The 13,853-nt window shown below is 44.3% G+C and overlaps 1 protein-coding gene across 3 annotated transcripts in view; it reads right to left on the reverse strand.

Annotated features, from left to right (window-relative positions):
• LOC132826328 (collagen alpha-1(XVII) chain-like) overlaps positions 1-13,853 on the reverse strand; it is an 85,508-nt gene that overhangs the window by 27,029 nt on the left and 44,626 nt on the right. For all 3 annotated transcript variants that reach the window (XM_060842170.1, XM_060842171.1, XM_060842169.1), the window contains exons 28-43: positions 13,804-13,839; positions 13,635-13,670; positions 12,359-12,421; positions 11,739-11,774; positions 11,065-11,118; positions 9,980-10,018; positions 9,618-9,689; positions 8,946-8,987; positions 8,613-8,672; positions 7,013-7,063; positions 6,259-6,300; positions 5,329-5,400; positions 3,235-3,294; positions 2,319-2,381; positions 1,505-1,573; positions 239-370 (exon numbers count right to left, since the gene is read on the reverse strand). In XM_060842170.1, coding sequence (XP_060698153.1) covers positions 239-370; positions 1,505-1,573; positions 2,319-2,381; positions 3,235-3,294; positions 5,329-5,400; positions 6,259-6,300; positions 7,013-7,063; positions 8,613-8,672; positions 8,946-8,987; positions 9,618-9,689; positions 9,980-10,018; positions 11,065-11,118; positions 11,739-11,774; positions 12,359-12,421; positions 13,635-13,670; positions 13,804-13,839 — 927 coding nt within the window. The remainder of the gene's footprint in view (positions 1-238; positions 371-1,504; positions 1,574-2,318; positions 2,382-3,234; positions 3,295-5,328; positions 5,401-6,258; positions 6,301-7,012; positions 7,064-8,612; positions 8,673-8,945; positions 8,988-9,617; positions 9,690-9,979; positions 10,019-11,064; positions 11,119-11,738; positions 11,775-12,358; positions 12,422-13,634; positions 13,671-13,803; positions 13,840-13,853) is intronic.

Below are 13,853 nucleotides of genomic sequence, written 5' to 3' on the forward strand. Positions count from 1 at the left end.
CCCCATTCCACTACTGCATCCCTTTCCCTACAGCACACAAGCATTCCCTGCACTGCCTCCCCCCCACCCCCCCAAGAACCCTTTGTCTCAGCCAACACCATGAATGAGCAGAAAGCTTCAATTATTGTGGTAGTGAGGTCCATTAAAGATAGAACTTGGGATCTTCCTGTACTAATGCGCACAGGGGCAAGATGGGAAGAAGGTTTTGACCCTCAGCCATAGGACAGGCTAATCTTACTTCTCATGTAGTCAATGACTTTGTTGGAGATTTCCGAATATTCCTGACGTCCGATTGCTCCGCGATCTCCTTTTGGACCGGGTGGTCCGGGTGGTCCTGGTGGTCCCGCAATTGATCGGCGAACACCATCAGCTGAAAGACACCAATCAGAGCGGCTGAAACTCTAGTTACAGGCATAACAAGCTTCTCTGAACAATATACACCTCGTGTGTAACACAATCCAGACACAATATGCCTCCAGTGTGTGCTTCTCTGTGTAATATAGCCCCACCATAAAGTAAACCCCTCTCATACAATATATAAAGTGGTATAATAGGGACCTTTTTTTATTTTAAAACCTGAAATCTTTCATGGTTTAAACTTGTTTTAAAACAATGAGAAAGTATTACCTCAACGTGGCCACAGTGGTTACCTGAACAAGTTGAGAAAAGCTGAGGAAACCATTTGAAAAAAAAGACAGTCTGAGCCAAAATTGGCTATTCCTATTTAAATCCTATCTTTATTTACACCTTCCTGAAAATGTCACACACTGGGTCACAGGTCATTTGCAGATTATCCAGCTTGTAAAAACAATGATGCCGGACATGGGAATACATACATAGCTTTTAGGCAAACATCATATGGGAAGGGCAGAAACAAAAACAAAAGTTCCAGCAAGTACTGGAGGACTCTCCCACCTTCCTTAGCTGTTTCTCTCAGTCTCTCAATAAACAGAGTGTAGTGATAAAGCAAACCGGAGAAACAACTATTCACTGAATTCAAGGAAAATTTAGATTTTGCCGCAGTTGATGACAGGAGACATCCATTAAATCGCCTTGTCCTTGGTGAAGATTCTTGCTGGAGGCCTTATGGTACATTGTCCCAAATTGTACATTTTTCACCTTTTTAACCATTCTTCTAAAATATTTTACCTGTATTTGTGCATGTATATTTGATGTTGCATTTTAATATTTTTCTTCAGGATTAATAACTAATACAATTCCTGTTTCTTCTACTCAAGAAAACCTTGTAGTTGGCTCCTTATGTTTGATCAAGCATAATATAGCTGTGTGCTAAAAACGAACTAAAATATTACTGGGTGGGGGAGTATAAAAAGGGACCTGATTAATCCCTCTTCACTTGGGTATGAGATCAAACAAAAACTACCCTATATCATATACCATCTACACAATACACTCCCCATGATCTTTCCCTATAGAATATACCCTCCCCTGGCCCCTCAGTAAGTGTCAGTATAATTTCGCAGGGGTGACAACGAATACTCACTCTGGAGGTATTCCATCACTGTCTGTCTAACGTTAGTCCTGGAGGTCGATCCGGATTCTCCTGGAGGTCCTGTAGAGTGCAGGAGTGGTTAAAGAGGCAGAAAAGCAGGCTGGATGTACTGACACAGTATGGCAGTGAAATGACTTTAATAAATATCAAGGTAGACAAGCAGGATTCCAGCATCTGCAAATTTTCTGTCTCTAACTAACACATATCAAAGCTTCCTTACATTGAGTCTGCCCATAGGCTTCAGGATAATACACTGGTTCATCACAGATGCTATATTCCCTTTTATTTTAACCTCATCATTTTCTAATCAACCTGTTCTGAGACGTTAGTACACACCTCCGGTGCAGGTCGGATTTGAATCTGTGCCTCCCAGTCCAGGGGTAGGGACAATGCTACTGTGCCACAAGAGGGTGCCCTTATCAGAGAAGCTAGGAGCTGTGGGGCTCCGATTGAGACCAGGAATTTCCCAGGCAAAGTTAAATTTAACACACTCCGACTGTAAGGAGGCACCATAGAGACATTGGCCACCTTAAAGTTTAATTAAAGTTTAACAGTTAACCGCCATTCCTTATTAAATGATACATTTTTCATGGCCACACCTCAACCAGAGTCCACATGCCAACCAATCAGAGCACTCCGCTATAAATGTTGTTTTCCCTTTACTTTGACATTTCTTGCAAATTGTCCTGAAGAGTCTAAGACAAAAATCTTTGGCAAAAGGTGTCTTTTACTGCAGTATTCTGTACTATGCAACAACTATTCATACTGAGGGGTATGACAAATAATTCCTTCTGACTAATCTCACCTTGTGGTCCTGGTGGGCCAGGAGGTCCAGGGGGTCCTTGAAGGCCTCCTTCAGTTGACGTAACTGGGAATAGATGGATACAGGTAATGAGTAACACTGTGAGCACCAAACCATAATTATAACCCATTCGATAATCCCTGTATCCCTTTCAGGCCCCGCATACACTGACTGAGAATTAGCTTTTCAACTATAATTTCTTGAGCCCCAACCTTGAAGATTCAGACAATCTTGGAAATGCTCACATCACTGCCTGTAAGGTCTTGTTGTGTTCAAATTAACTCTCGTTTTCTGCATTACTATATTTCAGAAGCTGTTAAGCAATACTTTACTATCAAAGATGATGAAGAAACTGTGGAAAAAGTTCTTTGCGCATTTCCTGTCCTCGCAGGAATCAGTGGCTGATGTTCTCATTCCAAACTGGATATAGTGATCCCAGTTAAAACAGCCCTCTAATCAACTACAGCACAATTCAGGGACTGTGGTCGTAACTACAGGCGGCACGGTGGCACAGTGGTTAGCACTGCTGCCTCACAGCGCCTGAGCCCCGGGTTCAATTCCCGACACAGGCAACAGACTGTGTAGAGTTTGCATGTTCTCCCCGTGTCTGCGTGGGTTTCCTCCGGGTGCTCCGGTTTCCTCCCACAGTCCAAAAGATGTGCGGGTCAGGTGAATTGGCCATGCTAAATTGCCCGTAGTGTTAGGTAAGGGGTAAATGTAGGGGTATGGGTGGGTTGCGCTTCGGCGGGTCGGTGTGGACTTGTTGGGCCGAAGGGCCTGTTTCCACACTGTAAGTAATCTAAAAAAAACTAGCACCACTCCACAGCTGACATCTGCGGTCCACTTTTTGACTTCACACTCAATTGTGGACAGAAATCCAGGAAGCACTGAACAGAATATGAGTGAACAATATTCCTACCTCGTGAAGATCTTCCAGGAATACCTGGAGCCCCTGGAATTCCAACGTCTCCTCTGTCACCTGGCAACACAAGGAGATGAGAGAATGAGAGCGGGACTGATTGTTCTGCAACATGTTTATGAGGAGTGATGTGGAAACTGGGTGATGTCACATCCCTTGGTACAAAGCACCCCTTTTAATGAGCATTAACCTCTGAAACAAGGACCTAATTCCACTTTGGCGAGGTCTGTGGAGTGTCAATGTATGAAAGAGATATTTGTGAAAATCTAGTTTATGGTTCATGTCTTATGGTGTACAATTTCTTAGTTTTAGGTATTGGAGATTAAATATAAAAAATGGTATAAATGCAATTAAAGCAAGCTTGAAGCCTATTAGACAAAGTTTGGCGTCATGTTACTACAAAAAGCTAACAGCTATCAAAGTAAGTTCATAAAATTGCCAGTGGGCTTATTACCTAAAGTACAGGAGACTGTTATCTGCAATCCTTGTAGTAAGGACAATCCAGAAAGATGCTTATATTTAAGGAGATAAGGCTAAGTTAATTTGAAAGCACTCAGTAAACCCTGTAAGATTATAAAATCTACTTACTGCATCCAATCAAAGAAGTAATTGTAAATAAAAGGCAATTAACCAAAAGGTAACTTTAGATCCAAAGCAGATCCTGTCTCATTAAGACTGGTGGAGCCTAGAGAGGGAACACTGAGGGACTTCTCCAGATTTTAAAGGATCTTTTTGCTGAGGGTTTAGAGTTCCAGTTTAAACCTTGTACAGTTTGCAGCTCACTGAGAAGAATTAGCCAGTGTGAACAATAGCTGGCTACTCCTGTACTATAAGCAGAGTAAAACATTAACTTGACCATTCATCATGTGGAGCATAGATGAAGCTCAATCCCAGTTTGAATCTTGTGGGAGATCAGAGGCAGGAGGACTGCCTGGTTCGGAACTTATTGAAGAAACAACTGTGGTCCTCACGGTCTTTTTAATTAGAAAGCAATCAGCTGGATTATCTGAGAAGTATTGGAAAAATGATGAGAGCAAGGGACTGGGAGTCCATAGTTAAGAGAGCGTAAATAAAGATTTAATCTCTGGGAATACTTGTAGCTCAGGAAAATTTTACAGATGAATGCAGCCCACTTATGGATGGTACCTATGCAAGTGAATAACTTTATAATTGTCTTAGGGGACGTAAGTAAGAAAACTGACCACTTTAGTTGTAAAGTTGATTGTGTTTGTTCTATTCAAGTCTTTTGCATAAAGTTTGTGGTTTCTCTAAAATGTTTAATATTCTAGCATAGTTCTATTAGTTAAAACAAGGTATTCGATTTCTCTTTTAAATATTAATGACCCCCAGCAGCATTGTAACATAACACTAAGTATGTCTGAAATATGGGTTATAATACGGGAGGTTCTGTTATGGAGCTAATAATGAGACACTAACAGTTCAAATCAGTATCAAATCAAATCAAAACAGTTCACTTTTGCTATAAATTATGTGTCTCACAATCTTATTCTCCACAATCACCTGATGAAGGAGCAGTGCTCCGAAAGCTAGTGCTTCCAAATAAACCTGTTGGACCTTAACCTGGTTCAAATCCCACAATAGCCATTTGAGAACTCGAATTTACTTCTTATTTTAATGCTGATAATAAGGCTGGGCTCAGTGAAAGTGATCACAAAGCTGACAGATTGTCATTAAAAAGCCAATAGGATCGTGAATGCCCTTCAGGGAAAGAAATCTGTTGTCCTTGCCCAGTCTAGGCCTTGAGATGATCCCAGTGCCACATTAACATGGTTACCCTTAAATGCCCTGTGAGACAACCTTGCAAGCCACTCAGTTTGTATCAAATCTCCGACAAATGAGATTTAAGAGACAGCTCACCATCACTTCCTCAGGGCAAATATAATGTAACGCACCAGAGTTACATTGCTGGAGTTTATCCTAAAACTAGCCACCCTCCCCTCTCATTGAGACCATCACCAATCGCCACACAGGCTCCTGCCTCCCTCCGGTACATTTCTGACTCAGGAAGGGAAGTTGGTTTTGTCACACACCACCAGTGAATTTGAAGAACCGTATTTCAATCTGCAGACTGACCTCTGTCACCTTTCCTTCCAGGGGGTCCAGGGGGTCCTGGTGGTCCTGGGGGGCCAGGAAGGTATGAATCACCTGTTGAGTCAGAACAGAGGAAGTGAGTGAGATAAAACTATCGGTGTTGAGAATGACAGAGACCCTATCGTTACTATTGGAAAGGGCTCAGGGAAACATCAGTGCAGCTCCTCAAGTCCCCTGGAATGATGTTCATGTATAAGGTATATCCATTGACACATCATTCCCATCATGCAGCAATCGTTCCAGATGCTCCAATTTCTACAATGACCCCTGACCAAGTCAGCTGGGGTTCAGGGCACCTGGGCAGAATATCCAAGCTGCTGCTGGGAAAATCCACCCTGATGGAGCTCTCACCAATCCATCTGCAATCAATGATCCCGTTTGGAAACTGGTCTGAGGTTGAGGACAAGATCATTCCAAGGGAACAGACAATGGTTACATGAATGCAATAGGAGAGTAAATTGGCTGTATATTCCCTTAAGTTTCGAAGAATGAGAGGCAATTGCATTGTTTAGTGTTCTGAAGGGGCTTGACAGGGTCAACGCTGATAGGTTGTTCTTGGATGGTCAGGGAGCCTAGAAAATAGCGATATAGGGTCAGTATAAGGGCTGATCATTCAGGACTGAGATGATAAATGGCTTCAGTTCAGTCAGTGGATGGTGAATCTACAGAATCCTCTCCCCCACAGCAGTTGTTAATGCTTCATTGTTGGATATACTTAAGAGTGAAGGATACAGATTTTTGGTGCCTCAGGGAATCAGTGAATATGGGGAGGGAATAGAAAAATGGAGTCGTAGCCTAAGACTAGCCATGATTCAATTGAATGGTGGAACAGACAGAAGGTGCCATGTGGTCCATGCTTGCTCTTATTCCTTCTGGTGATTTACATGTGGACATCGACAGAGTGACACTTACCACGGCCAGAGGCACCAGGTAATCCTGGTTGACCAGCTTCACCTGTACAAGGAAATAGGGAATCCATAAGCATAACAGTTTCCAATGTTACACTGTAACACTGATACATATCACATCCCTCCCTGTAATATTCTGAAAAACGCTGCACCCTTCACAGTAACACTCTGATATATCCAACACACCACACAGTAATACTGATATCCCCAGCACTCCTCACTGTTATACTTTGATATACCCCTCACCCCTTATTGTAAACACGCTGATATGTACTGCACCTGTTATTGTAATACTCCAATATACCTCCCACCCCTTACCATAAAACTCTGTTTTACCCCAAACCCCTCATGTAACACTCTGATATACCTACATCCCTCACTGTAACATTCCAATATACCGCACACCCCTCACTGTAACACTGATATATGCACATCATTCATTGTAACACTATGATGTACCCCATACCCCTCACTATAACATTCCAATATATCCCAGTGAAACCCTGTAGCTCGAACAAACAGATTACTAACAGTAACAAATGCTGTGGATGCTGAAGAAATGAAATGAAATGAAAACAGAAAATGTTTGAGAAACTCAGCAGGTCTGGCAGCTTTTGTGGAGAGAGATACAGTTAATATTTTAAGTCAATCTAAGTTCCAAAGAAGTCTAATTCTGGACACTATCCATGGATACTGCCAAACCCACTGAGTTGCTTCAGTATTTTCAGTAAAAATTAGAATGAATGTCATGTGGTTACCTCGAGGTCCAGGAGGTCCCGGGGGTCCAGCTGGTCCAGGTAATCGAGGCCCTGTTACAAACATCAGGTTTGATCAGAAATGTTCAATCAACTTCACACTCTCCTGTTAAATAGTAACTTGAATGTTATCCACAGGCTTGTTACACTAAACAGCTGTGAGCACCTAGTTCTATATCGAGGGTAAGAGCCCGTGAGTTGGGTACTGAATGATTACCTCCATGGTCTGTTGAAACATCACTACTTGCTGCTAGAGGAGTAGGGAGAGTGAGAGGTGAGTGAGGAGTGTTCATGGTGTCATCTTGAGGAGCCACTTAGCAGGGAGTGAACAATCACATAGCTGGGAAATGCCATGAGGCTATTCCTACAACAATTCCTATGTCAAGTAAAAAATCACCTACAACACCAGGTTATAGTCCAATAGTTTTAATTGGAAGCACCAGCTTTCTGAGCACTGCTCCTTTGTCAGGTGGTTGAAGGAGCGGCGCTCTGAAAGCTAGTGCTTCCAATTAAACCTGTTGGACTATGACCTGATGTTATGTGATTTTTAACCTTGTACACCCAATCCAATACCATCATCTCCAAATCAATTCCTGTATCATTCACCTCAGATGGTCAGTGCTCAGTTGCTGCAGAAAGCTCTGTGACTGTTTAATCCTGAGCTGTGCTCTGCTCATGGGACTTACAGGACAGTTTCCGACTGAGTTGTTCATGTCAAATCCACATTGATGGGAGTCTCTGCCAATCTGAACTGGCTGTTCTTAGATCTGATATCCAACATCTCTTTGCCGAGATGCCAATCAGATTCTGGAACTTAGCAGAGACGCACCTCTTCCAGGTCCCTAGGTATACCATCAGGCAGACTGGAGAAGATGGACTGAAGGTTCCTCAAGAGGAGAACACCTCTCAGCTTCCAGAACTGTATCAGGTAAAACAACCTGAGCTAGAAATTCAGTGAGGTTTATATATTGTCAGAATCAATGGGCCTCACTCTCAGTGAGTCAAAAGGTCAGAGTTTCAAGTCACAACACAGTACATAATCCAACTGACAAAATCATTACTGGTTCGGAGGCAGTACTGCATTGTCAGAGGGTCAGTACTGATGGAGTACTGCATTGTCAGAGGGTCAGTACTGAGGGAGTACTGCATTGTCAGAGGGTCAGTACTGAGGGAGTGCTGCACTGTCAGAGGGTCAGTACTGAGTGAGTGCTGCACTATTGGAGGTCAGAACTGAAGTTGTGCTGTGCTGTCACGTCTATCAGAGGCAGGTCTGTTATATGTGTAACTCCCAAAAAAAGAGAATTATTCTGGTAAACTATGAAGATTCCTCCCACAACCATGATCAATTAATACATTGTCTGATCATTACCTTATTGTATTTGGTTGGACCTTGCTCTGAGCAAATTGGCTGTAGATCAGATTTTACTATCCTTTGTTAGTTGGATTTATAGGTTGATTAAACATCTGGGGAACCCTAAAGATTGGCTCATGATAATAGATGGCTACAACTCCTGAGTCAACATAAACTGTCCCAACTGGGACACACCGTCTCCAGAATGGTTCCTGTTGAACACTCTGAAACACAATTACGTCAAACCCTCACCTGGAACACCAGCAGCACCGGGCAGTCCGGGTGGTCCCCGAGGTCCTTCGACAGAGGCCCCTAACAAACAGAGTGGAAATATCATCAGGCACGGATTGATATTGATTATAAATTGATACCCTCTGCGGTGCATCCCTCATTCCTCCACCTCTTCCCTTCCATTACACCCCAGACCCATACACACTTCTCAGTTATCCTCCCCTGCCCCTCAGCTCCCCAACTTATCCCTCCCCACCTCCATATCCTCCTCCGGAATGAAGACCCAGACTCTCCAGAAAGAAGAGCTCAGCCATTTGCCACTTCTTGTCATTCAGACAAAAATAATGTACTCACCTTTAGGACCTGCAGGTCCTGGTGGTCCAGCAATACTCTCGCCTGTGAGATAGGGCACAGAGTAACACAGGTTTAGCTCGATTCCATATTAAAATAAATGTATCAGGCAGATCAAGAGTAATTGGAAGCAAGGGAGGCAATGAGTCATGGAGACAAAAAGAACAATGAAGACACCATGGAGATATCATGAATATTAATACTTTCTCTCAAATTTCTCTCGGTTTGATGGATCAGAAAAGGCTTCCTCACTGCCTTTTGTCTTGTACAATAACACTGTCAGAAACAGGACAGGAAGAGAAGATGAGCAAAAGGAAGAGAAAAACACAGGAGAAAAGCAATGAGAGGGGAAAGAGCATTAATCTAGACAGAGAGCAAGAACGATGAACTGGAAGTTTTCCAACTCATTGAATCCTCTCAGAACAGAACAACATGGGGTTAGGTATCATGTAAAGTTCTTGCTTTGCATTCCCAACACAACAGTCTGAATGTTAAGCCCTGATAGACGTTGCACAATCAAGATGGTGTGAATGGTGTATGTTGAACTCTGTGTCCTAGATCCTTGGGTTAAATGTTAGCAGAGTCTCCGTGAAGTCCTGCAGCTTTCTGACATGAGCTGGCAATGGAAGAGGAGTATTTATTGTCAGCCGTTCATATGTGTATGTGAATGTGTACCTGATCGTCCTGGGGCTCCCGGTGGTCCAGGAGGTCCTGGTGGTCCCTGTACAACTGGTTTTCCATTTGACCCTGAGAAAGAGTGACATTGAACAGGTTTAACCTCCCTAGAGACAATCAAACAATATTTGATGCCCTAAACACATCTGGGCAAGGCAAATATGTAAGCTGAAATCACAGATCAACATGATCACATGGAAGAGCAGAACAGGTTTGGAGGACTGAATGGTCTTTTGTGTTACACTACAATAGGTTCAAGGGGCTGAATGGCCTCCTGCCGTTCCAATATAACAGGTACAAAGGGCAGAAAGCCATCCTGCTGTTGAGTTCTAAGTGAATGAATGAATCACTAATCCACTCACCACCGTAGTTAATGACCTTTCCTGGTGCACCAGGTTGACCTGTAACAAAAAGTCAACATTTAGAACATTATAAATATCCGACATATCAGCTCGACTACTCTAATCAATCATCTCATTGAGAATTGCAGATTGAAGTCCCAGATCAGAGATGTGACACTCTAATCTAGTACTCACACTAAATGCAGTACTAAGGAAGTGTTGCACTAAGGGAGTGCCACACTGTCAGAGGGTCAGCACTGAGAGAGTGCGGCACTGTCAGAGGGTCAGTACTGAGGGAGCGCTGCACTGTCAGAGGGTCAGTACTGAGGGAGTGCTGCACTGTCAGAGGGTCAGTACTGAGGGAGTGCGGCACTGTCAGAGGGTCAGTACTGAGAGAGTGCGGCACTGTCAGAGGGTCAGTACTGAGGGAGCGCTGCACTGTCAGAGGGTCAGTACTGAGGGAGTGCTGTACTGTCAGAGGGTCAGTACTGACAGAGTGCGGCACTGTCAGAGGGTCAGTACTGAGAGAGTGCGGCACTGTCAGAGGGTCATTAGTGAGGGAACGTTGCACTGTCAGAGGGTCACTATTGAGGGAGCACCACACTGTCAAAGGGTCAGTACTGAGGGAGTGCCATGTTGTGACATAGAGCAACTTTCAACTAAGACCTTCACAAGAGCTCCTGTCTGACCTCTGAGGTAGCGGTCAACAATCCCATGTACTGGGCAATATACAGCTTTTACCATAAACAGATCAACTAGTCATTATCTTGCTACTATTGGATTTGCTGTGCTCAAGATAAGTGCTGCATTTGTCTATAAAATAGTCAATACTGTTTAAGGTGCTTAATTTGTTGTAAAGCCTTTTAGACATACCGAGGTCAGGTTGGTGCGACAGAATTGACAAGCCTCTTTTTACTTTGTGACCTCACACTGGAGGCCACCATTGCATTGCCGTTAGCAGCTGAATAACTCAGAGCAGGATACCGGGTGACAAGGTTCAGTTGCCTTGCCGACGTTCATTCAGTTGATCAGACTGTGCATTGACACTTGGTGTTTGGGAAGGGGCCCCTAACTGGATACTCTGTAATGCAGCTTCTGTTACTCACCAGGAGGGCCAGCAGTTCCTGGTAATCCTGGTAAACCTCGAACTCCCGGTTCACCTGATGGCAAAAAATAAGAGATTAATTAATCATTTACCTATACCCCAAACTGCCTCTTCACCTATTGTCCATCCTGCCACTTACCCCTTCCTGGCAGATTCATCTCTCCTCTCCGTCATCTATTCCCTCATCCCAATACCCCTCCTCCACTCCACCTCCAAGAGATTTCTTCCCTCATTCAAACCCCATGCACGCGACTCCCCCTCCCCCACTCACCCCAAACCCCCTCCCTCATTCACCTGATTCCCCCTCCCTCACTCAACTGACTCCCCCTCCCTCACTCACCCCAATCCCCCTCTCCCACTCACCCAACTCCCCCCTCCCACTTACCTGATTTCCCCTCACCCACTCCCTCCCCTCCCCCTGTTGCTCTAAATTTCCTCCCCAATTCACCCCCCCTCCACACACCCCACTCCCCCTCTCTTCCTCAGCCCAATCCCCCTCCTTCATTCACCCGACTTCCCCCCCCCCACTCACTTGACTCCCCCTCCCTCACTCACCCGACTCCCCCACCTGACTCATTCCAATATCCTTGCTCCATGCTCCCTCACCTCCCTCCCCTACTCTGCTTTGTTCCTCCTCCCTCACTGAAGCCCCCTCTACCCATCAGGGGCATTTACCTCGGAGTCCACGGTGACCATCGGCTCCTTGAGATCCTGAGAAAGGAACAGAGGAGAATTGAGAAGTTCATAACGCAGTTACTGCCTGCAATTCCCAGGACCCCCAATTCCCCAAAACTCCCAAAATCTCCCACCAAAATCACCCAATAATCCCCAACACCACCTTCCCCACTCCCCAGAACTCCCTTGTATCCCCAACACATGTTCAGCGCATACTGTTCCCTGGTAGTGGGCCACTAACCCCAGGAACAGCCTGAGTGGGTTGGGGTCACACAGACACTCTCTGTCGACTCTGACAGTGTAATTCAGACACCCCAACACTGTCATAGTCAGAGAGGCAGGATTTCGTATCCGCAGTAGAGATCACAGGTCCATGACACAGATCAATGATTTCTCTGCTTGATCTGTATGAATTCGCACAGACTCTGTGCTCTTTCTTCTGTTCAGAACAGCAGCTAAGATGTCAGGGCATCAGACAGGAACACACCAAGGATGAAAAAGAGGAAGAGGAGGAGGGAAGTTAAGGTAAATAAAGTGGTAATTATTACAGTGGGTAAAGGAAGGAAGGAGTGAGAGTTTGAGTATATTGAGAGTGTGGAGGATGTGGCCCGATCACTCACCGGTTGATCCCTTCTGCCCTGGTTCTCCTGCGACACCGGGCTGTCCCCGAGGACCTGGTTCACCTGCAGGAAACCCAGGAAAGGGCAGTTAATGTGGATGTAGATTGTCTGACTTTGCTCTTGTTCCAATTGTATGAGGCCCTCCTCAATTGTCAGGATCACTTTGGACTGGGAGAGAGAGGGGGGTTCCAGACAGAGAGGCTCACTCAGAGCACAGAGAATGAATGTTGAAGCGACAGCCCAACAGCACAATTCCTCTATGTTGTGCTGGAATCCCAGAATCTAAAAAATTCTCTCTTTGTTATTGCACTGATCCATCCCCAGAGGAAATAAATCTATTGTGGACACAGGCCAGACAATAAATTATATTATTGTCACCATTTGTAGTTTTTCTGCTATTGGTTATAAAAGTATTGCAGAAGTTGTTAGATTTCTTGGCAGTCAGGAATCATCCACCTGGAGAACTGAGTCCATTCATTTTCTAATTGGCTGTGTAAGTAACGCATCAGGAGGACAAGACACCAAGTGTCAGACATGATGAATACGTCCAGTCAGTGTTCCTGACCTTGCTCACAGCAGATCCCTAACGCATCAACCACAAGATCAGTATCAGGAGGGGAGGTCACTGCACAATTATGTTCCTGTTACATGTGGGAGTTGGACTTCTGTTGAAGCATCTCAACCTCTGTCCTGTTAAGACTATAAGACCATAAGACATAGGAGTGGAAGTAAGGCCATTCGGCCCATCAAGTCCACTCCGCCATTCAATCATGGCTGATGGGCATTTCAACTCCACTTACCAGCATTCTCCCCATAGCCCTTAATTCCTTGTGTCATCAAGAATTTATCAATCTCTGTTAATTCACACCAGCTCAAAGCCTTGCCTGGCAACGGAATCTGACATCATCATATTCATGGCTCAAGAGCATTTCAAGGGTTTAGCAAAGTTTCATTACTGTTCAGAAACACTGTGGGCAAAGCCACCTCACTGAGTTCATTACAATAAAAGATAGAACTACAAACATCGGAAATCTGAAACAAAAACAGAAATTGCTACAGCAATTCAGCAGTTCTGACAGCATCTCTGTAGAGAAAACAGATTTAACACTTCTTCAGAAGATGAGTCATACTGGAGTCGAAACATCAACCCTGCTTTCTCTCAATAGATGCTGCTGGACTTGCTGAGTTTCTTCAGTGATTTCCATTTTTGTTATTGGGTTCACTGCATTCTGTGTTTCGTAATGAATGTTTCCCTGTTAAAAAAAGAGCTGCTTACCTTGTAAACCACGAGAACCCCTCTCTCCCATATCACCTGAAACAGCAACACAAGAGAATAATTATAAAACAAAAATCATCAAGAATATAGGCCCGAGATTGAGGCTCAGTATTGGAATACAATCAGTGAAAGTCAATGGCCTGAAAAGCATTCATTACTGTAACATTACCTTTAGACCCGGGAATGCCACTCAATCCTTTTTCACCTGGAAGGAAAGGA

The sequence above is a fragment of the Hemiscyllium ocellatum genome, chromosome 22, assembly GCF_020745735.1.
Source record: "Hemiscyllium ocellatum isolate sHemOce1 chromosome 22, sHemOce1.pat.X.cur, whole genome shotgun sequence".
NCBI classification, from domain to species: Eukaryota; Metazoa; Chordata; class Chondrichthyes; order Orectolobiformes; family Hemiscylliidae; genus Hemiscyllium; species Hemiscyllium ocellatum.